Source organism: Colobus angolensis, unplaced genomic scaffold (assembly GCF_000951035.1).
Source record: "Colobus angolensis palliatus isolate OR3802 unplaced genomic scaffold, Cang.pa_1.0 Scaffold168, whole genome shotgun sequence".
In the NCBI taxonomy this organism is placed as follows: domain Eukaryota; kingdom Metazoa; phylum Chordata; class Mammalia; order Primates; family Cercopithecidae; genus Colobus; species Colobus angolensis.
Genome location: NW_012114799.1, coordinates 1,748,965 through 1,775,328, shown reverse-complemented (window position 1 = coordinate 1,775,328; position 26,364 = coordinate 1,748,965). Strand labels below are relative to the sequence as shown.

General features: G+C 42.6%; 1 protein-coding gene and 1 long non-coding RNA gene across 4 annotated transcripts in view; one reads left to right on the top strand and one right to left on the bottom strand.

Annotated features, from left to right (window-relative positions):
* LOC105508775 overlaps nt 1–25,660 on the bottom strand; it is a 63,783-nt gene extending 38,123 nt beyond the window's left edge. Inside the window, exon 1 of the long non-coding RNA XR_001001326.1 lies at nt 25,561–25,660. This is a non-coding gene — a long non-coding RNA (uncharacterized LOC105508775). The remainder of the gene's footprint in view (nt 1–25,560) is intronic.
* The window catches only part of ACTR3 (ARP3 actin-related protein 3 homolog (yeast)), a 122,624-nt gene continuing 120,868 nt past the window's right edge, over nt 24,609–26,364 (top strand). The window contains exons 1-2 of one of the 3 annotated variants that reach the window (XM_011937703.1): nt 24,638–24,660; nt 24,848–24,991. In XM_011937703.1, coding sequence (XP_011793093.1) covers nt 24,948–24,991 — 44 coding nt within the window. In that variant the 5' untranslated portion in view covers nt 24,638–24,660; nt 24,848–24,947. Of the gene's footprint in view, nt 24,992–25,265; nt 25,447–26,364 lie in introns of those variants that run through there. The other 2 variants (XM_011937706.1, XM_011937704.1) reach the window with 2 other exon arrangements.

The following is a 26,364-nucleotide window of genomic DNA, read 5'->3' as shown; positions in this document are numbered from 1 at the left end:
GGTTCATGCCATTCTCCTGCCTCAGCCTCCTGAGTAGCTGGGACTATAGGCGCCCGCCACCACGCTTAGCTAATTTTCTCATATTTTTAGTAGAGACAGGGCTTCACCATGTTAGCCAGGATGGTCTCGATCTCCCGACCTCGTGATCTGCCCGACTCGGCCTCCCAAAGTGCTGGGATTACAGGTGTGAGTCAACGCGCCTGGCCTCAGCATATGTAATATTAGGAGAAAAGATTCCTAAGGGTTAACAAGAGAGCAATGCTGGGCATGGAGCATCTCCTCCAAATAAAGAAAGCAGCACTTTCTAAAGCTCAAGCTGATTTGAAAGTTGCTGAATCGAATGGAGTTTTGAAAATAGAAACAGGGGCTACATGTAATATGATAATACTGGGCTTGCTCCGCTTTTCCAGGGATCCAGGTGCACATTGCTGGGTCCCAGGCTGGTTGATGCTGGCAAACTATAAGACAAGCATGGAGAAGAAAATACATGGTGAAAAGTAAAGACAGAAGTCTTAAAAAAGAAGAGAGAAAGATATTTTTGAAATTAATGTCAAAGGAGTGTGTGTGTGTGTGCATGCACATATATATATAATTATTATATATATAATAATAATAACTGTACAGTAAGGTGACCCCAGTTTCAGCTTATTCAGGGGAAATCACCAATTATATCTACAATGTATAACAGAAGAAGCATGGCTTCAAGACCTTGAACATTTAAGCTAGAGAAGCAAGACCAATAGTCACAAAAGAAAGCCCAGTATTTCTAATATATACATATCCCCAATAGACACACATATGCACACGTATATACGCATACACTCACACACACATATACACATATGTATACATATATATACACACATTTGTGAAATAAACATTTATGTATAAATTGAAAAGATCAGCCAGGCACGGTGGCTCACGCCTGTAATCCCAACACTTTGAGAGGCCGAGACAGGCAAACAGCTTAATCTCAGCTCAAGACCAGCCAGGGCAACATGACAAAACCCCATCTCTACAGAAAGTACAAAAAAATCAGCCAGGCATGGTGGCATGTGCTTGTAGTCCCAGCTATTTGAGAGGCTGAGATGGGAGGATCACTTGAGCCTGGGAGGCAGAAGTTGCAGTGAGGCGAGATCATGCCACTGTACTCCAGCCTGGGTGACAGACTGGAGTCTATCTCAAAAGAGACAGACTCAGAAGAATGCCTCAAAAGACCCTGCCTCAAAAGAAAACAGAAGAATGAGGACAAACCCGAGCTTTCAATAAACTCCATAACTTATTCCATTTTCACGTAACTGCTGGCTAGATTCAACATGAAGACCCTAATTAGCATCTGTATTCCCCATTGTGTGACACCTTCTCTTTACCCCCTAGCTAGAACTGACCATACCCCTTCTGATAACCACAGAGGATTTTCATCTTGGCTCATATTTCAGCATGAACCACCATCATAATGTGTTACATTATTTCATTTGTCCTTTCTCACTAGGCTTTGAAGTCTTTAGGATAAGAAACATGTTCTTACCTTCCCATCTCTGGTACCTGACGTGGTATTTGGCCAATGTATGTACCCAGCACATGCTCAGTGAGTCAGCACATCCACTGCCAGTCACAGAGAGATGGGTTGTGCTGTTGAAGCAACTTCTTCCTACCATTTCGTGCAGCCCTTGCAGCTTTGTTCTCTTCTTTAGGCAGACAATCAACAGCTATCGTATCTAATTCACAGGGGCTTTCTTATATTTTCTCCCATGGGGAAATAACTGCCATCCCTCTTTCTCCAAGGCTAAGATACAAATTCTTCCAATGTGCTGTTGAAAAACAAAAAAGACTATTCAGGACCTAAGATTGAGACTGAAAGGAAAAGTTTTACTGCCAAGTGGGGAACCTGGCACAAACAGAGGCAACTAGGAGACCCTCAGGGATGAGATTTAGAAGAGAAAGGAGGTAGGTCCTTTAAAACAGAAACACTATGACTATCTCTGTCCCACATTATGAAAGTAAAATGTCTGGGTGATGTTGATTGGCTGACAAGGTCTGTGTTTGTTGTTACATAATTCTGGGGCTCATCGGGCTGGTCATTGTGCACTGTTGGGGCCATCTTGGGATAATGGTATCCAGGTTGACCTCAGGTGATCTTCCTGCCTCAGCTTCCGAAAGTGCTGGGATTATAGGCACGAGCCAGCGCACTGGGTCTCACTTCTCTATTTCTATGGAGATCATATCTTACCCTTGTCTCCTAAGCGGTGGGTGACTCCTCTCTTGGGCAGTGCTCCTTCTGTGAGACAAGGGAGAGGAATGAAACTCTTTCAATGACTATTATATGGCAGGAACTCTACCGCACTCAGAAACTTACAAACAACATTAAGTGGTTATCATCATTTACAGAGGACACCACAAAGCTATTAAATGGTAAGTTTAGGGTTCAAAGCCAAGTCTAGTCTGGCTTTCAAACTTTGGGTGATAGCCCTGGATGTCCTTCAACAGCCTCAACAGGCCACAGTGACTCTCCCACTACCAATGAGTGACCGGGCAGCTGGCTATGACATAGGAGGCCAGATATGTATCCCAGCCCAGACTTCTAGGTCTTACAAGTCCTGATTAGTTCACTAAGTGAAGGACTAGCAATTTGCCAGTCAAGAGAACTGCTCAGCAGCATAAAATGCTCTCTAGACAGGAGGAAAGACAAAGGAAACAATAAAGAGAAAACTGTGAAAGGTTGAAGTATTGAGGTTACAAGAAATTAATTAACTATGCTAACCTTATATGGTTTTGATAGTGGAAAAAGCAGTATGTAAAAAACACATGGTATAGAAAATGCCTTTTATGCTAGACTGTACTGAAATTTAAATAAGGTAATGCATCTGAAAGTGCACTACTTTTTTTTTTGAGATGGAGTCTCACTGTCTTGTTCAGGCTGCAGTGCAATAGCACGATCTCGGCTCACTGCAACCTCTGCCTCCTGGGTTCAAGCAATTCTCCTGTCTCAGCTTCCCCAGTAGCTGGAATTACAGGCGCCTACTACCACGTCCAGCTAAGTTTTTGTATTATTAGCACAGACGGGGTTTCACCATGTTGGCCAGGCCGGTCTCGAACTCCTGACCTCAGATGATCCACCTGCTTCGGTTTCCCAAAGTGCTGGGATTACAGGCATGAGCCACTGCACTCGGCCAAGTGCATTACTTTTAAAAGTATAAAGTATTACACAGCCATGAAGGATTATTTGTGCAAGAAGAAAGCTTTTACAGGAAAAACTTGAAACATGGGTATTTTTGCCTCCTTTTTAACAACTAGAGCCGTTTTGGGAGTTGTTTCTTGTCGAAGAAACAACCCATGTTTATTTTCCCAGTATGGCAGAACCATGTAGGAAAGCAAAATTAGTGCTCAGGAGAGGAAATTCTCTGAGACTCTATGAGGCTCCATTACCCTCTTCTGAACTATGGCCAAAAAGATTGGGTAGCACTTTTTAAGGTAGTTTAAGAAAAAAAGGCTGTGCATGGTGGCTTATGTCTGTAATCCCAGCACTTCGGGAGGCCGAGGCGAGTGGATCACCTGAGGTCAGGAGTTCAAGACCAGCCTGACCAATATGGTGAAACCCCATCTCTACTAAAATTACAAAAATTAGCCGGGTGTGGTGGCGGGCGCCTGTAGTCCCAGCTACTCAGGAGGCTGAGGCAGGAGAATTGCTTGAACCTGGGAGGTGTTGGTTGCAGTGAGCCGAGATTGTGTCACTGCACTCCAGCATGGGTGGCAGAGCAGGACTCCATCTTAAAAAAAAAAAAAAGAGAGAAAAAAAGAAAAATATATAGTGAGCACAATAAAGCTGTATAATCTAAATTAAACGTGAATAGCATGCCTGGAGACGTTGTACTAGAAAAATATTTCTATCTAAAAAATCAAATTTTATTTTCTCTTATAGATATTCAATCTGCTTTCATCTCAGTTCTCCCTACCTTATCAAACCTCTCCCCACATTTCCTATTCTTTTTCTCGCCAGCCTGATGTCTCTCATTGTACTGCTTAAGAGAAATGTTATGTTACTATTCTTTTCTCCCAGAACTGTTTCTCTAGTTCTTTAAGGTATCTGAGTACACACTGTGCCTTCTTCCTTTTAGCCCTCCCTTCTCCTTGTTCCCTGAGCCTTACCTTTACGACCTTAGAACTTCAAGTTCCCACTACAATTTTAAATATAGACTATTTTGCTTTTCCTCCTACGAGGGAGCTTAAATTGCCTCTAATTACACTGTTTTCCCGAGTCCTTCCTCTCCTTTGCAATTTAGATACAGCACAGAAGTACATTTTGCTTGACTGTCCTCTGAACTGTCATGCTGTTTTGATGCAATTCTATGGTCCAAGAGTCTTGGTTAAATAATGGCCCAGCACCCACCTGTGTTTAAAAGAACTGCTTCACAGGCAAGTCAAAAAGCCCATGGATCCGAAGTCACAGTGGGCGTTGCTATTCAAACAGCACCGGATTGCTATTCAATGCTTGGTTGAAAAATAAATTTCAATTTCATTCACCTAAAATATTTCCTTCTATTTTGTAGGATTGTATGCTCTTACTTCAATCTGGACTTGATCACAAGTGGACATTAACATAGTCTTATAGATTAGCCTGTTTTCATTGGTCCAGAGTATTCTCCAAATAAAGCAGGGTCTGTGCATTTTAAGCAACTCCCCTGAACAATTTCATGGGCATTCTTAAACTTGAGAGCTACCTGAAAAGCTGTGTTTGAGAAAAGAACAACCAATGAATGTGGCAGGACAGAATGTCGACCATTAACTTCCCTTTTCCTCTTCTCCCATCTGTTCTCTTCCATTATCCCTACCCCTCCACTCAGTCTCATTATTCAGGCAACAGTTATTTTGCCTTTATTTCCTCGAGAAAGGAACAAAAGAAAACAGAATTGCTTTCTGATTTTTTTTTTTTTTTGCATTTTAAAATGGACTTTGAAACCATAAGCAAAGAGGTATTTAAGTCTTTCCAAAGTCAAACATGAAGGTTTTGAAATTTCAAAGTCACTGCCTTGAAGAGACTCGAGGCTTGGAGTGTGCACAGTATGTCAGGGCTGGACTTTTCTCCTTCTTGAGACTAGATGATTGTCTGAATCCAAGACAGTCTTCATGATTTCAGAGGAAGTAGTCAAGTGGTCTCTGAGGTAGACCTTCTGCTTAAGAGTAGTCAGGAGGCCAGGCGCCATGGCTCATGCCTGTAATCCCAGCACTTTGGGAGGCCGAGGTGGGCAGATCACCTGAGGTCAGGAGTTCAGACAAGCCTGACCAACGTGGAGAAACCTTGTCTCTACTAAAAATACAAGAAATTAGTCGGGCGTGGTGGCACATGCACTCCAGCCTGGGCGACAAGAGTGAAACTCTGTCTCAAAAAAAAAAAAAAAAAAAAAAAAAGAAAAGATAAGGAGCAGTCAGGATGTATGCCTCTAAAGCTGAGGTAGGCAGAAAGATACCAGAGTTCTAGAGGTCTGCCAGCCGCAGCAGCAGCAGAAGGAAGGTGTGGGGGAGAACAGGGCAGCCAGGTCTGTGCCACCTCCCAGACACAACTCTTGGGAACGGAGGGTAAGTAATCTTGACTTAATTTACGTCAAGATTAAAGAAATGCCACCTGGTGGCATTTAAGTTCACACATAGGTAAAGAAAGTTATGCATTTACTGTGAAATTCATCCCACTATTTAGTGGAAACAGGAGCTCTGGGTTCAGGTCAAAAGTCTCTTTTGTCAACTGTGGCACCACTGAGCAACTGCTCAGCTTTTGTGAATCCTCGGTTCTTCATTATTAAAATGGGAACATTAACGTTGGGTTGAGTATAAGAAACGGACATTTCTGCAGGTCAAAAATGGTTGAATATTTGCATTTTCATATGATGCAACCTAATACTTACTTCACAGGCATAAGGAAAAAAAATAGAATAACATACAAACAACTGTCCCTGGGGTAAGTACTTAACAAATACATGATTTATAAAGAAGATACGTGAAAGACATTTGTTAAGTACATGATTTATAAAAAGATATGTAAGTATGTACACCCTTATTGTCCAATCATCATAGAATAACCTGAGCTTAAAATCCCTGCTCCCTATCATACAGAAGGCAAAATGCCTATTAGGGGTTTTCTTTCTTCTCCCTCTCCTTCTTTTTCCTCCTCCTCTTGACTCCTCCTCATCCTCCTCTTTCTTCTTCACCTTAAAGTTTAATGTCTAGAAAGGGGCTGAGCACGGTGGCTCAGGCCTGAAATCCCAGCACTCTGGGAGGCTGAGGTGGGCAGATTACCTGAGGTCAGGAGTTTGAAACCAGCCTGGTCAACATGGCAAAACCCCATCCCTACTAAAAATACAAAAATTACCCAGGCATGGTGGCAGGCACCTGTAATCCCAACTACCCAGGAGGCTGAGGCAGGAGAATCGCTTGAACCCGGGAGGCAGAGGTTGCAGTGAGCCAAGATTATGCCACTGCACTTCAGCCTCGGTGACAGAGTGAGACTCTGTCTCAAAATAATTAATAATAATAATAATAATTTCTAAAAAGGTAATACATTCTCAGTTCAAAAACCAAAAGGTATAAAAATACAGTAAAAAAGTCCTATCATATCACTGTCTAGAGTACTATTTCTTATATATTTTCCTGATTTTTGAGTATTTTAAAATGTGAGTGTTGGATATGAGTGTTGGATTTGAAAAGTTTGATGATAATCTGTGTATATTTATGTGTGTGTGTGTGTGTGTGTGTGTATAGTAGTCCAAGATGATCAGTTTATGAATAGTAAGAGGAGACCCACAGAAAACCAGTGCCTTTGACCAAGTTCACTCAGATAATCAGCAGCAGGGCTTGGACATTAACTACACTTATCCAACATTCTTTGAGGTCTCACATGACAAATTACAAATATGGAGTATAAATGTAACCCTCTCTGCTAGGCAAATAAAGTCCTCTTTTTTAAAAATTTATTTTTTATTTTTTGGTTTATAGGCAATAGAAGCCAGGCTGACGTACAGTCAAAACTCATTTCTCATGGCTTTCCTATCTGCAAATTCTCCTACTCATTAAAATGTATTTGTAACCCCCGAATCAATACCCACAGCACTTTTGTGATCATTGGCAGACATGCGCAGAAAAGAAAAAAAATTGAGTTGTTGATTGTACACATTCCCATCTGAATTTCAACAAAGCAACACTCTGCCTTCCCACTTCAGCTTTCTTACTATATGTGTGTCCTTTTTCTGTTTATTTAGTACCATGTTTTTCACACTTTTGTTCTTTTTGGTGGTTATTTTGCTGTTTAAAATGGCCAACAAATATAGTGCTAAGTGCTGCCTAGGATTCTTAAGCACAAGAAAGCTATGATGCACCTTATAGAGAAAATATGTGTGTTGGCTCAGTTTCACTCAGGCACGAGTTATAGTGCTATTAGCTGTGAGTTCAATGTTAACAAATCAACAATATATGCTAAAGTGTTTTTAAACAGAAACACACATAAAACAAGGTTATATGTTTGGTTGGCAAAAATGTCGTGACAAGAAGCTTGCAGAAACCTAAACCTGTATTCCTTTAAGAGCAATGGTTCATTATTCATTAATTCAGTGTTTACAGCAACTTTATAAACTATAACTATCATGAATAATGAGAATTGACTGTATTTTAGATCATAATACCTGAAGTGAACTTTTCCATCATGGTTTTTAGTTCTTAGAGTCCCTCTGATTAAGTTTTATTTTAAATATGATAACTGTGCTATCATATCCCACATTCTTGAGGTAAAAAAAATTAATCTTTTATTGGGTACAGAAATGGCTCCTGCATGTATTTTTGGAGGGGCCGGACCTCTGAGGAAGCCATGGTTGGCTCAAGTGGTTTAAATGTATTGCTAATTTCATAGCCTCTGAACCACTTATGAAATAATATTGATGATATGTCAGCAGCTGTGTTTGCAGCTCCTTCAAGAATGCTTATATCTTTTACTACTGGTAAAGAAGAAATTTATAGTAACAGATTTTTTTTTTTTTTTTTTTTGAGACAGAGTCTCACTCTGTCACCTAGGCTGGAGAGCAGTGGCTTGATCATGGTTTACTGCAGCCTGGATCTCCCAGGCTCTCCCACTGTAGCCTCCCCAGTAACTAGGGCCCCCACACATGCATCACCACACCCAGCTAATTTTTTTGTGTTTTGTAGAGACAGGGTCTTACTATGTTTTCTAGGCTGGTCTCGAACTTCTGGGCTCAAGCAATCCTGCTACTTTGGTCTCGTAAAGTGCTGAAATTACAGGCATGAGCCACTGTACCCGGTTTATGGTAATCTTAAGTAGAGACTTATGAGTGCATACCATTGTATCACCAAACTGGGACTCAATTTTATCTTTCTGTTAATAGCCAATGCAGTTTTTCTGTTAATTACAATGAAAATCAATGGTTGCTTAGCAAGCTTTTACTCATAACTCCAAGTTTTGTGACTTATAATGAGAAATGGATATAATTCTTTGTAATTTGTCAAAATGCAGATATTTCCAGGAGGGATAACATATAAAATATAACAGTTTCCTGTCATTATTTTTATCCTTTTGAACCACTGTATACTACAGAAAGACAAAGGCAGTTTTGGCCACTTACTCCTCAGTGTGAATAAGTTGACCAGATGTTTTCCAGACCACAGGTTCTGTCAAGAGACAATGTGGAAAGAAATGGGTGGGCAGGTACGGAAAGAAGAGTCAGAAACAGAAAGAGAGCTGATCTCTATAAATGGCTCATTATCGGTTGAACTGTGTTCTCTTCCCTCCAACGCAAAAAGATACGTTGGAGTCGTAATCCCCAGTACCTCAGAATGTGGCCTTATTTGGAGATGGGATATTTACAGAGGTAAGTAAGTTAAAATAAAATCACTAGAGTGGGTCCTAATTCAATACGACTGGTATCCTTATAAAAAAGGGAATATTTAACCACAAATACAGACACACATATAGGGAGAGTGCTAGTGAAGATGAAGTCAGAGATTGGAATGATGTAGCAGAAGCCTAGGAATGCTAAAGATTGCCAGCAAACCACTAGAAGCTGGGAGAGTCACATAGAACAGATTCTCCTTCACAGTCCTCTGAAAGAACCAACTCTCCTGACACCTGGATTTCAGACTTCCAGCCTCCAGAGCTGGGGACAATGAGTTTCTCTCATTAAGCCATCATCCAGTGTGTGGTACTTTGTTCTAGCAGTCTTAGCTAGAAGACTGGTTCCTTAAACCATGCATTTCCATGCGTTTATTTTGTTTAAATAAAACGAATCCCTCTTGTGACTTGTAGTTCTGTTCCATTTCAAAAAAACCAGAAGATTTGTTTAGAAGCTAGACATGATGAACTGGATCTTGCCCAAGGTCATAAAACCACAAAACCCTTTACAGAGCACAAAAGTCTGATTTTTCAAAGCTTGTCTCAAAAGATGGGTCACTCCTTAGTCATTTAGGCCACTGACAACTGCCCTGGACTCATATATATTAAGCTTATTACATGACTTATAATTGATGCTGTCACGTCATGGGAAGATCAAATTAATGCAGAGAGTGAGTATGTTTCTGGAGGGAGAGCAGCAGGGGTCTTGAGAGGAACAGCAGTGTTGACTGTGTTTTGCTACCTACTCTGGGTGCTGATTATGTCTTTCTTTTGTGCAGGCAAATCCACTTGGAGCTATTTTGGGCTCAGTGTGGGCATCATTCTTTGTATACTCTGCTCCTTGCCCCCATGGTTTTTCTATTGATGGGGGATTACTAAAGAATGAAGAACGAAATGAAAGTGGATTTTAAAAAATTTTAAATGACTGTCACTACGTACTGTGTATTTTCAGTAACATATTCATTAATTATTTCACGTCTCCACTGGACATTTTGGAGATGTGAGCCTTGTAATACCTACATGAATGCTTCTAAGATTATGATAATTGTGCTGCTCTTTGCCTAACAACTTGCCAAGTATTGTCAGCTTCAGTGTCAGGTGAGGTCCACTCAAACATCAGGGCCCAAGTCAGGTAGTTCAGTGAATTTAATACCAGGAACTAGTTACAAAGGAGTTGGAATGGCTGGAAAGCCAAACTGGAGAAGAAGGGGAACCCCAGAGAGTAGTAATAGCAGGAAGCCTCTACCATCTACCTCTAGGACTGGGGAGGAGCTGAGTTAACAAAGCCCTGGACCCACTGCCAGGGAAGAAGAACCACAATTGCAGAGGAAAAGTGGCTATTGTGAAGAAGGTGATGGTAGAGAAGTTGTCTGAATCAAAGGGGAGAGGATATGTTGGCTCCTCCTCTTATTCTACCAGTGCTCCTACTTTATCTCCTTACCTTTCATTGTCCTAATTCCTTCTGGGCTAGGAATGAGCCCAGGAAATGAGCCCAGGAAATGCAGTTGGCAGGAATCAGCTTCCTGTGACATAGACAGAGTAAGAGAAGGACAAAAATGAATGAATCTGAGAGCAAGCAGGCAAATGACCAGCACATTAAGCCTAGCACACAATATGTTACACAGGGTTTGGGGTAGCAAAAGATGAAGGCAGATCAGAGAAGCCAGAACTAGGGGGTGGGCAAGGCCAATCAGGTATGACAGGTATTGTGTACAGGAAGAGGGTCATAAACAGGAGTGGAGTTAATACAGGAGACTAGTATATAAACATCATGTATATGAGTAGAGAAGCATAAAACAGTCTCCTGGAGATCAAGGAAACAGGAAGTTATAGATTTTCAGGATAATTCCGCCATATCCAGGAAACAGAACATCAACACACACAGGGAAGTAACAAAGAGTCAATAGGCTTAGAGTGGTACAATTCATTATGCACATGTAGGAATTCATTTCAAATAATAGGCTGAAATGTAGACACGAGAATCCAAAAAAGACATTTTCTTAGTTTTTGCCAGTATCTTAGCTATGCTTTGTTGTTGTTGTTGTTGTTCTCCAAAGCAAGTTAACGCTCACATCTGCTTGGAAATTGTATTTAGGAACAGCTGCCAGGTGCAGTGGCTCATGCCTGTAATCCCAGCACTTGGGGTGGCTGAGGCAGGAGGATCCCTTGAACCCAGGAGTTAGAGGCTGCAGTGAGCTATAACTGCACCATTGCATTCCAGTCTGGGTGACAGAACAAAATCCTACTTAAAAAAAAAAAAAAAAAAAAGTCAGGCATGGTGGCTCACGCCCATAATCCCAGCACTTTGGGAGGTCAAGGTGGGTGGATCACGAGGTCAAGAGATGGAGACTATCCTGGCCAACATGGTGAAACCCCATCTATACTAAAAATACAAAAATTGGCTGGCCTCAAACTCCTGACCTCAGGTGATCCACCTGCCTCAGTCTCCCAAAGTGCTGGGATTATAGGTGTGAGTCACCGCACCTGGCCCATAACACCTTATTTAAAAATAATCTCTCTGGATCCATACAACTTGTCTGGATAAGTAAATTGAAAATTATTCCTTGTTTTAAATTAATTCAGTTGAAAAAATTTTTAATTTTTTTTGTTGCTAATCAAGCACTTTTGGTGGAATCTAAATTAGCGCGTGTAGGAGATGCCTGTTTCACTAATTATACAGGCATCTTGCAGTAATTAATGTTTGGGAGAAAGGAATGTCTTTTGCTTACTCTCTTATTCATCACAAAAATGTGAATTTTGGAAAGTAATAATGGAAGCATGTAGAATTACAGAAATACAAATGTATATAATTATCACAAAAAAATGAGGCCAAAGGACTATTCAGATATAATGAGGCTGTGGTGGCTGTAATTATCTAGGAAATTAATAAAATTCATTCACCTAGAAATTATTAGTGAGTATCAAATATGTGTCAGCACTAGGCCGGGGTCTGAGAACATACAGATAAACCATAGTCTGGCTTCAGGGAGTTATATAGACTAGAGATAAAACCTAACTACAGGGGCTGGGCACGGTGGCTCACACCTGTAATCCTACCACTTTGGGAGGCCGAGGCGGGTAGATCACCTGAGGTCAGGAGTTCGAGACCAGCCTGGCCAACATGGTAAAATCCCGTCTCTACTAAAAATACAAAAATTAGCCGGGTGGTAGTGTGTGCACCTATAATCCCAGCTACTCAGGAAGCTGAGGCAGGAGAATCTCTTGAGCCTGGGGCGGAGGTTGTGGTGAGCTGAGATCACGACACTGCATTCCAGTCTGGGTGAGAGAGTGAGACTCTGTCTCAAAAAACAAAACAAAGAAAAAAACCAAACCTAACTACAGGGCTATGAGAGATGACTACTGGCAAGGAGCCACAGGTACAATAAAGGGGATGTGTCCCCAGGCAAAGGGTAGTCAGCAAGCCTGCAACCTCAGGGTTCCTGGATCTGAGCCTCCGGCTCTTGGCTAGTCAAACCCCAAGACTTGGCCTCCTGCCATGGCAAGCTCTAGCCTGGTCTCCCACCTTGAGCTAACATTCAGCTGTTGTAAACGTAGCCACGCTTCCTGCTTACCTGTCACTTCCAGTTCTCAAGGGCACCCTTTCCAAACTAAAAGCCACCCCTTTTCACTTTTTCACATCAAACAGATCATCTGGTCCTGTGGATTACATTTCTCAGAAATACCTCTGAACATTTGCCTCCTGACCAGCCCCACTGCCTCTGCTACAGTGCAGGTGCTCGCCATTTCTGATTTGTTCTGTCACACACTCTCTTACCAGGTCTCCCCGTCTCCTGTTTTGACATGCTGTAAAGCAATTCGCCACTGGAAAAAAGGGCTCTCTCTCTCTCTCTTTTTCTGAGATGGAGTCTCGCTCTGTTGCCCAGGCTGGAGTGCAATGGCATGATCTCGGCTCACTGCAACCTCTGTCTCCCAGGTTCAAGTGATTCTCCTGCCTCAGCCTCCCTAAAGGCTGGGATTACAGGTGCATACCACCAAGTCCAGCTAATTTTTGTATTTTTAGTAGAGGCGGGGTTTCACCATATTGGCCACGTTGGTCTCGAACTCCTGATCTCAGGTGATCCACCCGCCTTGGCCTCCCAAAGTGCTGGGATTCTAGGAGTGAGCCATTGTGCCTGGCCTCTCTTTCCAAAGTATTTTTCCCAAGACCCTTTGACAGTTCCTCATTTCCTATATACAGTGGTTCTCAAACTTGGATGTGCTCCAGAATTACATAGGAAATTTTTCATTTTTTTAGACGACGTCTTGCTATATTTCTCAGGTTGGTTTCAAACTCCTGACCTCGTGTGATCCTCTGGACTCAGTCTCCCAAGCAGCTGAGATTATTGGTGCGTGCCACTGAGCCCAGCTGGAATTTTTTTTTTTTTAAACACAGATTCCTGTGACTCAAAATTTCTAGAAGTGAGGTCTGAGCAATCTGTATTTTTAACAAGTTATCCAGATGGTTCTTCACTGTCAGTCTGGTTCTAGCTGAGGGAGTTTTAGAATTACAAGGCAAAGTCCAAACTTAGCACACAAAGTCTTTCACATCGATTCTTCCCCTGTACACACCCTATGTCATAGCCAGAGTTGTAACCCATTTCTTAAACACCCAGGGTTCTTTTAAGTCTCTGTGTCATTGCACGTTATTTTCTCTAGAATTGCTTTTAACCTCCTTTCCACCCTGGAGAGCATTCCCTAAGCCATCTTTGAAACTTTCTCTGATCTCTAAGTTAGAGTCCTCCTCTGCTTCTCAAGCCCTGTGTTAATCACTTGTCATGGTGTACTTGAATTTTTACTTGTCTGTTTCCCTTTACTGTACTTTGACTTCAAAGGGTGGGGCTGCAAATTAGTCATCTCCTTGGAGTCTAGCCTTGTTCCTAGTTCCTAACTGGCACATAATACAAACGAATGAATGAAAGGACAAATGAATGAAGAGAATGCTAGTTATGATAAAGAACTGGCCGTGTATGAGACGACTTCTCTTTATGGACTAAATATATACCTTTCAATAAAATACTATTAACGTGTAGCTAGCACAAGCTCATCAGCATTTGAGATGATATGGAAACTAAAATAAACAAATGCTACCACAAAAACATAATGACTGCTCTCTCCAGTGCAGGATTGATGGAATCATCAAACATTGAGATTAATGTAATGTTTGGCAGATGTCCAGTGTTTTTATTTTTCATTTGCCTTGGTGTTCATTTATGGGCTAACAATATAATAAACACACATTCACAGTACATCTTTTTTTTTTTTTTTCAAAGCCCACAGTTTTTTTCATTGCATATTATTTGTTGTCGTCTTTTACAGTATCCCCTTACTTAGTGTTGGTAGTATTTTTGTAAAGAAATATAAATCCCTAACCACTAAGCAAGAAATGAGACTCTTAATTGCATTAGTTTACAGTGCAATGTGAGTGTAAATAGGAATTTTTTAATGGAATTTTTTTCCCTTGTTTTTGCTTGCCTTACATTCATTATCCCTCTCTGGGTAATAAACATTTATTTTTCCTTTTGTAACCACTCCTCCCCTTCTGTCCATGTGGTTCTTTAGTGGAGCTGGTGGTAAGGATGCGGTATGAGATTCAAGTTTGGCCACCTGGAGTCACAGTGTTGTGCTCCGGCAGGACACTTGATCCAAGTAAGCCAGTGAGAGACAGTCCCAGGAGTTTTGCTTGGACCGCTGAGGAAAAGTGTACTCTGCCTTGTGGTTGATGAACCATTAGGATATAAGCCATTGTTGCCACTGTGTGAGTAAAGCTGCCTGAGAATGAAGACAACACAGTGGCAAGCAACACCGAGAGAGAAAGAGAGGCAGATTCTGATGACATTTTTGAGTGTTTGCATCCAGCTATGCCTGAATCCAATTTATCCCATGGAATTTACACTTACTTGAGCTCCACTCACTTGAAAGAAAAAAATTTCTTTTTATTCTTAGCCTGATTTGAAGTTGGCTTCTCTCATTTACTACCCAAAGTGTCTTGACCACTAGAATATTATGCCAGACTTTGTAGCATCATTGAATTTGCTATTTTCCAGAAGAGTTGAGTGAATTTTCAATGCAGCTTTTACCTTCTGTATCTAGAGACATATTTATGTAGACGTACTCCACTAGTTTGTTGTGAGCTCTTAAGTCACTTAATTTCTCTGTATCCTAGTTCCCTCATTTGCTAGACTAGGGAGCTATAATGTTCCATCTGCAAAATTATTATTTTGTGAAATATTCTGGAATATCTAACGGATACACTGCTAGAACAACCGACTGCTATTTAAGAACAATTGGCTGCTATTTAAGGATCATAATTCTCTAGGCGTAAGTGCTGTGAGGGCACAGCGTGTGCATCAGGGCCTGGGAGGTGGGGTGGAGCAGAAAGTAGGAGGAGAAAGTTTGCTAAACTTCCTTTGGATAAACTGAAAACAGTCAAATAATTTATAATTTATTATATTATCATTATTAGCTTCTTCTATAATTAGGAGACTTGTTCCAAAAAGTGAGAATTGTCACAAATTGTCAATTTCATCGAAGGATGAAAATGGATGTCTCATTAAAAAAAAAAGGATTCTCAGTCCAATTTCTTCTCATCACACTGGAATAAACTGCACAGTTTTAGATTGAGATGAGAAAAAAACAAAATCAAGGTACCATTTGTACCATTTCCTGGATTTTCTCCTAACTGGCAAGGTCACATGTTTATATATTAGACTCCCTGTTTAACACACAGCAGACAATAACTTTTTTTTTTTTCTTTTTTGAGATGAGTCTCGCTCTGTCACCCAGGCTGGAGTGCAATGGCACAATCTCGGCTGACGGCAACCTCCGCTTCCCAAGTTCAAGCGATTCTCCTGCCTCAGCCTCTCGAGCAGCTGAGATTACAGGCATATGCCACCACGCCCAGCTAATTTTTGTATTTTTAGTGGAGATGGGGTTTCACCATGTTGTCCAGGCTGCTCTCGAACTCCTGACCTCGTTATCCACTGACCTCGGCCTCCCAAAGTGCTGGTCCACCCCTCCTTCTTTTCTCCCTTCTAGCCTTCTCCCTTTTATTCCATTTTCTAAATATTAGACCATACTACAAATCAAAAGTCACAAACTGATAGGCTGCAGTGTAGATACAGCTGGGAAAATGTTGTGTTTGCAGAACATTGGGGAAATTTAACATGAAAAAGTGGAAGATCTCAATCCACATGGCCACATGGTAATAATATTATTAATGTTGCAGGGGCTTTCCAATTCAATATGTCCTCTGCATCCCTACTATTTATATTGTCACTCATCCACCTTTCTGTATTACTGGCCTATTCTTCTGGCATTACTGAGCAACTTACTTTTTATAGTTAACATTGTAACATGGTATTATCAACTAGTATTCGATTCAGTTGCATATAACCAAAAATGCCAAATTATAATGGCTTAAACACTAAGGGTTTATTTTTCTGTCATATAAAACCAGTCTGGAGGTGGGTAGTCCAGGGCTAATGGGACACTCCAGTGTCACAAGGTGTCTGGGCTCCTTCTAGTTATCTTTTATAGGACATGGCTTCCAACTCAAGGTCAGTTTGTCATCCATAATGGCCAAAGAGCTGTAGTTACCTTACCTGTTTCAGGCAGGAAGAAGGGTGCAGGGCAAGAAACAAAATGGTGCCCCTCCCAATTGAGTCAGCCTTCTTTAAAGATGTTTGCCAGATGTTCCACCCAGCTTTTTTTTTTTTTTTTTTTTTTTGAGAGACAGGGTCTTGCTCTTGTCACCCAGCCTGGAGGACAATGGCATGATCATGGCTCGCTGAGGCCTCAATCTCCCGGGCTCAAGCGATCCTTCCATCTCTGCCTCCCAAGTAGCTGGAACCACAGGCACATGCCACCATACCCAGCTAATCTTTCCATTTTGTGTACAGACAAGGTCTCACTATGTTCTCCAGGCTGGTCTACAGTTTCCAACTCCTGAGTGCAAGTGATCCTCCTGCCTTGGCCTCCCAAAGTGCTGGGATTACAGGTGTGAGCCACTGTGCCTGGCCCAGCTACTTCTACTTACATCTCATTGGTCATAACTTGATCACACAGTCACATCCAGCTACAATGGAGATTGAGAAATGTAGTCTTTTGGCTGAGTACACGACATCTGAAAAAAATCCAGGTGTTGTTACTAAGGAAGAAGGAGTGTCAATCTCTGCTCCATTTGCTCCTTATCTCTCTAGGTTAATAAAGACAGATGGAAGAGATTGCTGGTTGCCCCGCAAGATCCAGCCTTGCCTTCTGGGATAAGAAAGCCCCTGAGATTTACCTGGCCATAGTGGCACTGGGAACAAACAATATATTTCCAAATACTCTGATTTAAAAATCTTTCATAATCACGATCTCTCCAACATCAGTATTTGCATATCTTTAGAATTCAACAAAATGAAATTCCTAAGTCTAATATATGTGAATGTTAAGGTTTAGTAGACACTGCTAGATAACTTTCCAGAAGGGTGTGGCAATTCACATCTCCACCAGTGATCAGCATGTTCATTTTCCATACAGCTCTGGATATTTTTTCTATTTTAAAATATTGTCTTCTAATCTATAATTTAAAAATGTATCTTAGTTAGTGGGAATTTAATTGTTCACATAACCAGATCTTTCCATTAATGGCTATGGGTTTCTTCTTTTACTTAAGAAAGTCCTCCCCACCTTGAGATTATATAAACATTTTTTTTCTAAATTCCCTTCTAATTTCTTATAATTTACAGTTTTATTTTTGTTATTTGATTCATTTATTCTCTCAACAGATATTTATTGAGCACTTATTACATGCCAGGCTCTCTTCAAACTCCAGTGGGAGTATTTTCTAACTGGGAGAGACAACCCTAGTTGATAAGAAACAAACAAACCAATAAGTAAATAAAACATTTCCCCCAGAGAATTAACACTTGGTGACGGGGGAGACAGTGAGACAGGCTACTATACATTGGGTGGTCAGGAAAGGCTTCTCTGAGGAGGCAAGTGATTCTGGATTAATTGATGACTGGTGGAGAAGCGCGGGGAGTGGACGCAGGTGGGAATAGCCTGGTGGGTGTGAACAGCAACAAGAAGGTTAACGCAGCTTAATGGAACGGGGGTGAAGATGAGACAAGCTGAACACTGAGGTGGGCACCAGAACATGGGGGGCTTTGTAGGTCCCAAAAAAGGGGTATGGATTTTATTGGATACTGGAGATTTGTCATCCATTTTTATATATAACAGGAAATGTATATGTTTGCGCAAGAGTGTGTGTGTGTGTGTGTGTGTGTGTGTGTGTGTGTGACAAGGGAGACAGGGCATAACTTTTCTTTCAAATTGAGAGTTAAAATTGAAACTATTCATTCTTTACAGGCAGTGAGCGGATTAGGATTCTATCCCACAGAATCTCACCTCATTTCAAATGTTGTACAGACATTATCGCTCTATGAAATATATTTTCAGGCTGGGTGCGGTGGCTCACATTTGTAATCTCAGCACTTTGGGAAGACGAGGCGGGTGGATCATTTGAGGTCAGGAGTTCGGGATCAGCCTGGCCAACATGGTGAAACCCCATCTCCACTAAAAATACAAAAATTAGCCAGGCGTGGTGGTACATGTCTGTAATCCCAGCTACTTGGGAGGCTGAGACAGGAGAATTGCTTGAACCCAGGAGGCGAAGGTTAGATCACGCCACTGCACTCCAGCCTGAGTGACAGAGCAAGACTCCGTCTCAAAATATATACATATATATATATATTTTCAATGAAATCAAGCATATAATGACTATTTTTATCCCAGCGTCTTGGCTTGTTCAGACTGCTATAACAAAGTATCCCTAGTGGAGCATCCCCAATCTGAAAATCCAAAATCCAAACTGTTTCAAAATCTGAAATCTTCTGAGCACTGACATGACACCACAAATGGAAAATGCTACATGTAAACACTTATATACAAACTTTGTTTCATACACAAATTAAAAATACTGTATAAAATTACCCTCAGGCTATGTGTATAAGGCATATATGAAATATAAATGAATTTTGTGTTTATGCTTGGGTCTCACCCCCAAGATGTTTCATTTTGTATATGTGCATATTCCCAAATCTGAAAAAATGCAAATTCTTAAATATTTGTAGTCCCAAGCATTTTGGATAAGGGACATTCAATCCCTTATACAAAAACAATTTATTTATAAATAATAAAAATTTAGGCTTTGTGAAAAACAGAAATTTGGCCGGGTGTGGTGGTTCAAACTTGTAATCCCAGCACTTTGGGAGGCCAATGCGGGTGGATCACTTGAGCTCAGGAGTTTGAGACCAGCCTAGTCAACATGGTGAAACCCCATCTCTACCAAAATTACAAAAATTAGCAGGCCTTCATGGGGTGGGTCTGTTGTCCCAGCTACTCCGGAGACTGAGGCAGGAGAATTGCTTGAACCCGGCAGGCAGAGGTTGTAGCGAGCCAAGATTGAGCCACTGCACTCCAGCCTGGGCGACAGAGTGAGACTCCAGTTCAAACAAACACACACAGTAGAAATGTATTTCTCATAGCTCTGCAAGCTGAGATGTCCAAGATCAAGATGTGAGCAGGTGCACCTTTGGAAAGGGCTGCTTTCCAGTTCATAGATGGCTGTCTTCTCGTGTCCTCACATGGTGGAAAGGGTAAGGCCGTTCTTTGGGGTCTCTTTTAAAAGGGAACTAATCCTATTCATGAGGGGTCAGCCCTCATGACCTAATCACTTCTCAAAGGCCCCACTTCCTAATACCATCACCCTGGGGGTTAGAATTTCAACATATGAATTGGTGGGGGGATGAGAGGACACAGACATTCAGTCTATAGTCAGGCCAGGGATGTGGCCACTGAATAAAATATTCTAGAACTGCATTTTAAAACCAGGGTAGAGGCAGTTTATAAGTCAAATAAGAAAACCAGTTTTACTCACAGTCACATAAAACTTCTGATAAAACACAACCCTAGTTGATAAGCCATTTATTTACTGGACTTGGCTCTGAAGAAATGACTTTTGGCCAATCCTGAAAATGAAATCTACCCACAAAGGGCAAGATCTGCCACCAGTGAAGACATTTAAAACAATGTGCTGTAGGCTTTGAAGGCAAGTCTAGAGAAGAGCTTCTAAAAATATTTTGCACAATGGGAGCATCAAAAGTGTAGGCACATGTGCCCCAAGATAACATCTGGGAAGAAGACAAGCTTTTGTGTGTTTCATTTTGTATGTTTAAGTAATAAGTCAGTCATGACTTTATAACTAAACCATTTTCCTCTTGATCTGTCCATAATAAAATCACTCTGTAATTTACAATAGGCTTCTTACAAAATTCAAGCTTTACGACAACCCTATAGGTTAAATATTCCGGTCAATTTTATAGATGAAGAAACAGAGTAAGTCAAAGAGTTCATACTCAATTCAAGTCTTTTGATTATAAAATCGGTGCTCTCCTTACACAGTAAGTTAGTTGCTAAGATCAGTCCCTCCCCTCTGACCACTAGGCTGCATGGGGTACCTTGACCACTTATCTGCTCTGAATTGATGCTCTCTGTGAATCTGGTTCATCTGCCAATTTGCAAAGTCATCCCTGTAGTACGCACCTAAGTTGATTTTTAAAATACTATTCTTCATCTTAAAATCATGGAAATTGAGTGGCATGAATTTCCTGGACACTTTTTAAGATCCAAAGGCAATTTGCTAATTTGTCGTTACAATTAAAGAGCCCCCAAAAGGCGTAAGAACTGGATTTTGGTTTGGACTCTGTTCCTTAGTTTCTTTAAGATTTTGGAGTCCGGGAGTGGTGGCTCACGCCTGTAATCCCAGCACTTTGGGAGGCCGAGACAGGCAGATCATAGGGTCAGGAAATCAAGACCATCCTGGCTAACAAGGTGAAACCCCATCTCTACTAAAAATACACGGACACACACACACACACACAAAAGCCGGGCGTGGTGGCAGGCGCCTGTAGTCCCAGTTACTCAGGAGGCTGAGGCAGGAGAATGGCTTGAACCCGGGAGGTGGAGCTTGCAGTGAGCCGAGATCACACCACTGCACTCCAGCCTGGGCAACAGAGCAAGACTCCATCTCAAGAAAAAAAAAAAAGATATTGGGAAAAATCACTTAAACTCTATGGGCTTCTGTACCACTTAGGCTTCTCAAATTTGATACAAGTAACGGGGACTTGCTATGGCTGGCTTGAGCCACAGGAGAAAGATACTGCAAGACTCACAAATGCTTGAAAGGTTGGGAACAGGTTTGGAAATGGATAAGAACCAAGCACCAGGTTGACGTGAACTGAAAGGAAACTGAGGTGCTATTAGGGAGAAATATGAAATGAAGGATGAAATGTGTCTGACATCCTTTGCTTCTGTGTTTGGAGATGAGTAAGGAGGGAGGACGTGCATATGCAAACAGGGTGGTCAGAAATGCTGTGGCCGGATGTGTATCTGAAGGCTATGTGCAGCTGAGGAAGGCTGGGCCACCACAGTAGCAGAGAGGCTGGCCAATTTGGCATGCAGCAAACAGGAAGTAGAAGGGATCTTAAGCAAGCAAAGTGGGTAGACAAGATTATGAAGAATAAGCACCAATGACATTTCCAACAAGCATTGGAAGCTTCCAAATGCTTCTAACAGTTACTGCCTTTACAAACACAAGACAGTCTTGGCTATGTGAGACTGTGACAGTCTCCTCATGCCTATGAAATGACAGATAGTACTTAGCACTGACATAAGCTTCATATTTGAAGGCAACGAACTTCTGAACCACATGTAGCTTCTGAAATCAAAAGATGCAAACTGGCAGGCCACAGGTCAGATATGACATGCAGAAAAAAATTAGTTACTGTCTTAGTCTAGTTTGTGCTGCTTACAGAATATTAGAGACTGTGCAATTTATAAAGAACAGAAATTATTTTTCATAGTTTTAGAGGCTGGGAAGTCCAAGATCAGAGGGCCATCATCTGGTGAAGGCATCCCTGCTGTGTCAAAACACCGTGGAAGGCATCACACGGGCAAGAGAGAGGGAAGGGGGGCAAACTCCTTTTTATCGGGCACCCAGTCCTGTGATCCATTTATGAAGACAGTGTCCTCCTGGCCTAATCACTTCCTAAAGCTCCCACCTCTCAGCACTGTTGCATTGGAAATTGTATCTGTTACACATGAACTTTGGGGGAACACATTCAAACCGTTACAGTAACCAAAGACAAAATGCAGATTTCAGACTTCTCTTGGGGAAAAAAAAAAGGCTCTGGCAATACCAGGGCTGCATTTTCACATGGCAACAGTTATCTGCTGCCTTCTGTTGGGTTGTGGGCTCTTCACATTGCCATCCCTCCTTATGGCCCCCTTCACTCATAACAGTACCTGCCTAGACCTTGAAGCACTAGTTTCCAACCCTGCTTGAGTTAACGACTTCCATGACAACTGTGCAAGGCCAGAGTGTGGGCAGCCATCTTGAGGGTTACTGGCATGGGCTGCCCAAGTGACTGAGGGTATTAATCTCTGCTCTTGGAACTTCTTTGGTAGGATTTCTTCACTCTTGACTTACTACTTGTAACTGCTGGAAACAATCATTTATTCTACCCCTACTAAGCCACATCTGTCTTTTCTGTCAGAGCCAATCTTCAAGCATATGCTTCCTCAAAGGACTTTAATTACCAGATAGTAGAAGTGGGAGCAAAGAATCCCCGTCTAGCGTCTTCTAAAATGTACTGGAGAAACCAACCACAACAAATCTGAGAAAACTAGTTGTTTGACTTCTTTGAAAACAACCTCTAAGAAAAGCCTTCTCTCGTGAATAGCTGTAGACATGCTGGACGCTAATTAATGATGATGCCCTTGAGTGAGTCTCCTCTGCACATACCCGATTCCATCTGGATGCTGACCCTCACATACTTCTATCTCTGAACTCTGGAACACAACATATCATACATCGTATGATTTAATCTGGACTCTGCTGGAGCCATTCTCTACAAAGCAGCCACAACTTCTTCTTGCCTAAATCCTGTCAAGTTGCTTAATTTTTATTTTTAAACACTTACCATAAACCTACTCTATCAAGCTGCTTTTAAGATAAACTTTAAAATGCTTAGAGCAGTGTACAAATTCTTGCACTGTTTGACTCTTCCTTCTCTCTCAGGCTTCATCTCCCATTGCATCTTCTCTGACTCTTTCGTTTTGACCATATGGATCTTCTTTCAACTTGTGGAAGATGCCAACCTTGTTCCTGCCTCAGGTCCTTGATACTTGCTGTTCTCTCTCCTGGGAGACTCTTCCCCCCATCTCAGCTTTTAAATACAAGCTGGTCGGACTCCTTCCCTGCCTTCCACCTTCCTCCCATTCTCCCACCCCTCGCCCTCATTTCTCAGAGTCCTCCGCTCTCTTCTTTCTACTGCTCTTAACACAATTTGTCTGTTTTCCGTTAATCTGCAAACTCTACAAGAGACCTTAACTATTTTGTCCCACCGAATACTAACAGTCAGCACAGTCCCTGCCATAACAGAGTAGGTAAGCAGTACTTACCTGTCAAGTGAATAAATGAAACGCCCGATTCCATCCCCCAGGCCAGCTTAATACCACCTTAGATGATCTCACGGACTGAATAAGACATCCTTCCTTTTAAAGAATATTTTTATTTTAGCTTCACATTAGCAAACTCAGAATGGTTTATTGTAAGATAAGCCTGGTAGAGAGGAAAGTTATTAACCTTCTAGGGTCCTAAAGTGGAACTAGGAACTGATTAGATACGCAAATTCTCAGGCATTATTTCAGACAGCCCAGTCAGAGAATTCTGGGGGTGTGGCCCAGCAATCTGTTTTAACAAACCTTTCAGGTGACTCTGACACACACTAAAGTTTGAAAGGTTTAAGGTTTTCCAGTTTTCTTTTCTGTTTTTGGAGGGATGGTGGGGGGGGGGCTCCCTATGTTGCCCAGGCTGATCTCGAACTCCTAGCCTCAAGCTATCCTATCCTACCACCTCGGCCTTCCAAAGCGTTGACATTACAGGCCTGACCCACTGCTGCCCGCCTCCGTTTTTAACTTAAAAATTTTTTTGGGGGGGCTTAATACTTTCTATTATCCTGCTAATAGAATCTTACTACTCCTGAGGGTAATCTTTGTCAAAATCCAAAAGCCTTGAATAAAGGCTATTTGTATGGTTTTGCAGAATATATTCCTGGGCGGTTTGCCTTCCTCAGGAGCACAGGTCGGCCTTGGGAGGTGGGGGTTGGGGGGCAGGGCTACATTCTGAAGTCCTGTAACAACGCACAAGTACAACTGAATAAAACTCGGAACAAAGGCATCAGGGCCACGGTGCAAGCCTTTGTTCATCCGTTCCCCGACTGCTCACCCTGTGTGATATCGCTCTTTTCCACCCAGAAAAACAGCCACTCAAGTTTTAAGAATGGATGCATGCCGCGGACGTTTTCGATTAGGCCGTTTTCTCCCAGGCACTGGAGGATATTCGTGGCTGCAGGAGGCGCTTCCACTCTTTCCTCAACCTAGCAAAGAAGTAACTGAAGCTAACCCAAGGGCTACCACTGAAAAGCCCCTTCCAGCTTCAGAAGCAGAACTAGAAGCTCGGCTAGACTTCTCCGTCTCGACCCTCCTGGAAAACCCGCAGTGGATTTCACTGACTTCAGGATCGGAGCCCCGGCAGGCGAACGGACCTTATTGCGCATGCTCGCTAGCCCCTCCCGCACGGAGCGGAAGGGGGAGTGCTCGGGGCCTGGGCCTGGCCTGGCCGGGGCGTCGGCACCGGCGGCCATCTTGGCTTCCCGGGGAAAGGCGGCGTGAGGGGAAGAAGTTGTAGGGTGGGGGCAGGAGTGAGGAGGAGGGAAGAGAGAGGGGGGAGGAGGCCGCGGCGGGGCAGGGCGGGGACTGCCTGCCTGCTTGGGTTGCGGAAGTGATAGCCGCTGACCGAGCCTGCTGCTTTCTTGCTACTGCTTCGGCTTCCCGGCTACCCCCCGGACGGTGAAGGCTGTGGATGGTCAGATAGCGCCTGTCTCCCGCCGCCAATCTCTGGCCCTTAGCAGCACGGAGCAGACGGCGGCAGCAGCAGCAGCAGGCGAGGAGGAAGATGGCGGGACGGCTGCCGGCCTGTGTGGTGGACTGTGGCACGGGGTAAGGGGGCTTACGGGCGGGGGTGGGGAAACTGAGGCGGAGGAAGGAAAATGGCGGGGGAGGGAGGAGGCCGGGAAATGAATGGTGCGGCGAGGTGCTGCCGCCGGCTGTCAGTCCTAGACTTGCCGGCCAGCGAGGGGTGGGGCCCGGAGTCAGGGCCTCACTGGTCCCCTCGTTTCTCCCTCCTAGGATTGGGGCGGGGGCGCGGGCCCCAGATTCAACCCCCAACCCTCCCAGCAGCTTCCTCCGCGCGACCCCTCCCGGCCCTTCCCCCACTGCGGTGGGCAGTGCCGCCCAAAGAGTGCTAGGGACGGTCGTCTTAGGGGTGGTCCCCGGGCCCGACCCATCCGGCTTTCCTTTCCCTCCGTGTCCCTTTTTGCCAATCGGTTTGGGGACCCAGGGGCCGAGCTCGGGGACTGGCCTGGTAGAGGAGCTAGAAAAGAGAAGCGCTCCTGGTAGGTTTTGCAAGATCGCCGTGACAACATTCTGCCCAGGGTGTGGGTGGGGAAAGGGAAGAATCGGACTCTGAAAATGGGAACCTACAGTGGGGTTTTCATTTGACCACCCACCTTCTCCTTTCGACTCCCGGTCATTGCCATCTCCCTCTGCGTTTCAACCGGTGAACCAAGTCACATTTTAATTCGAGGGAGAAAGATGTCATGTGTTACTTCTGTAGCCTCAAAAAAGTCCCCCAGTGAGCAAGCGCGCTGTAACTTCCTTAGTTTTGTCAAAGCCGCTTCCTGCTTTCAGTCTTTTATACCCTTATAAGGTAGTTTTTAGTTTCCAACCTGAGCACATCTTATTAGAACTTTTAAAATTAAGCAGATTTTAAAGAGGCTGAATTACAGGTGCTTGGTATCCATTTATATGACTTAAAAAATGTGCTTATGTTTCATCGAGAGGGGAGAAAGGAAGCACCCTGGAAAATAAACTAATTTAAGTTGTATTCGTTCATTCTGTGATGGTATCTTGAAGGAAGCAGGAAGGTATAGAGGTATATAGGAATGTGTTTAAGTTGCAAGTAGTTATTCCTAGATCTGTAGGGTAGTTTGCTAAAATGTAGAATGGCTTTAAAGTGGTCTTTTATTTTGTATTAAAAGACGTTTTAGAGAGTTGTACCACACTCATAACTACATAGAGAATAGACTATTATTTTAATGTAGAATCACTGCTTCACGATGACATATAGGAAAGTATGTTTTTTTCTGTTCTGATTATATCTCTCCAATTCCCAAAATACTCCCAATTTTTTTTTTTTTTTTTTTTTTTTTGAGGGAGAAGGCAGTGAGAGGTGGACTGCCAGGCTTGTTTTATTATTAATTATAATTACTAATTTCATTATTGTTACTTAAAAGATTGTGTGTCCTTCACTC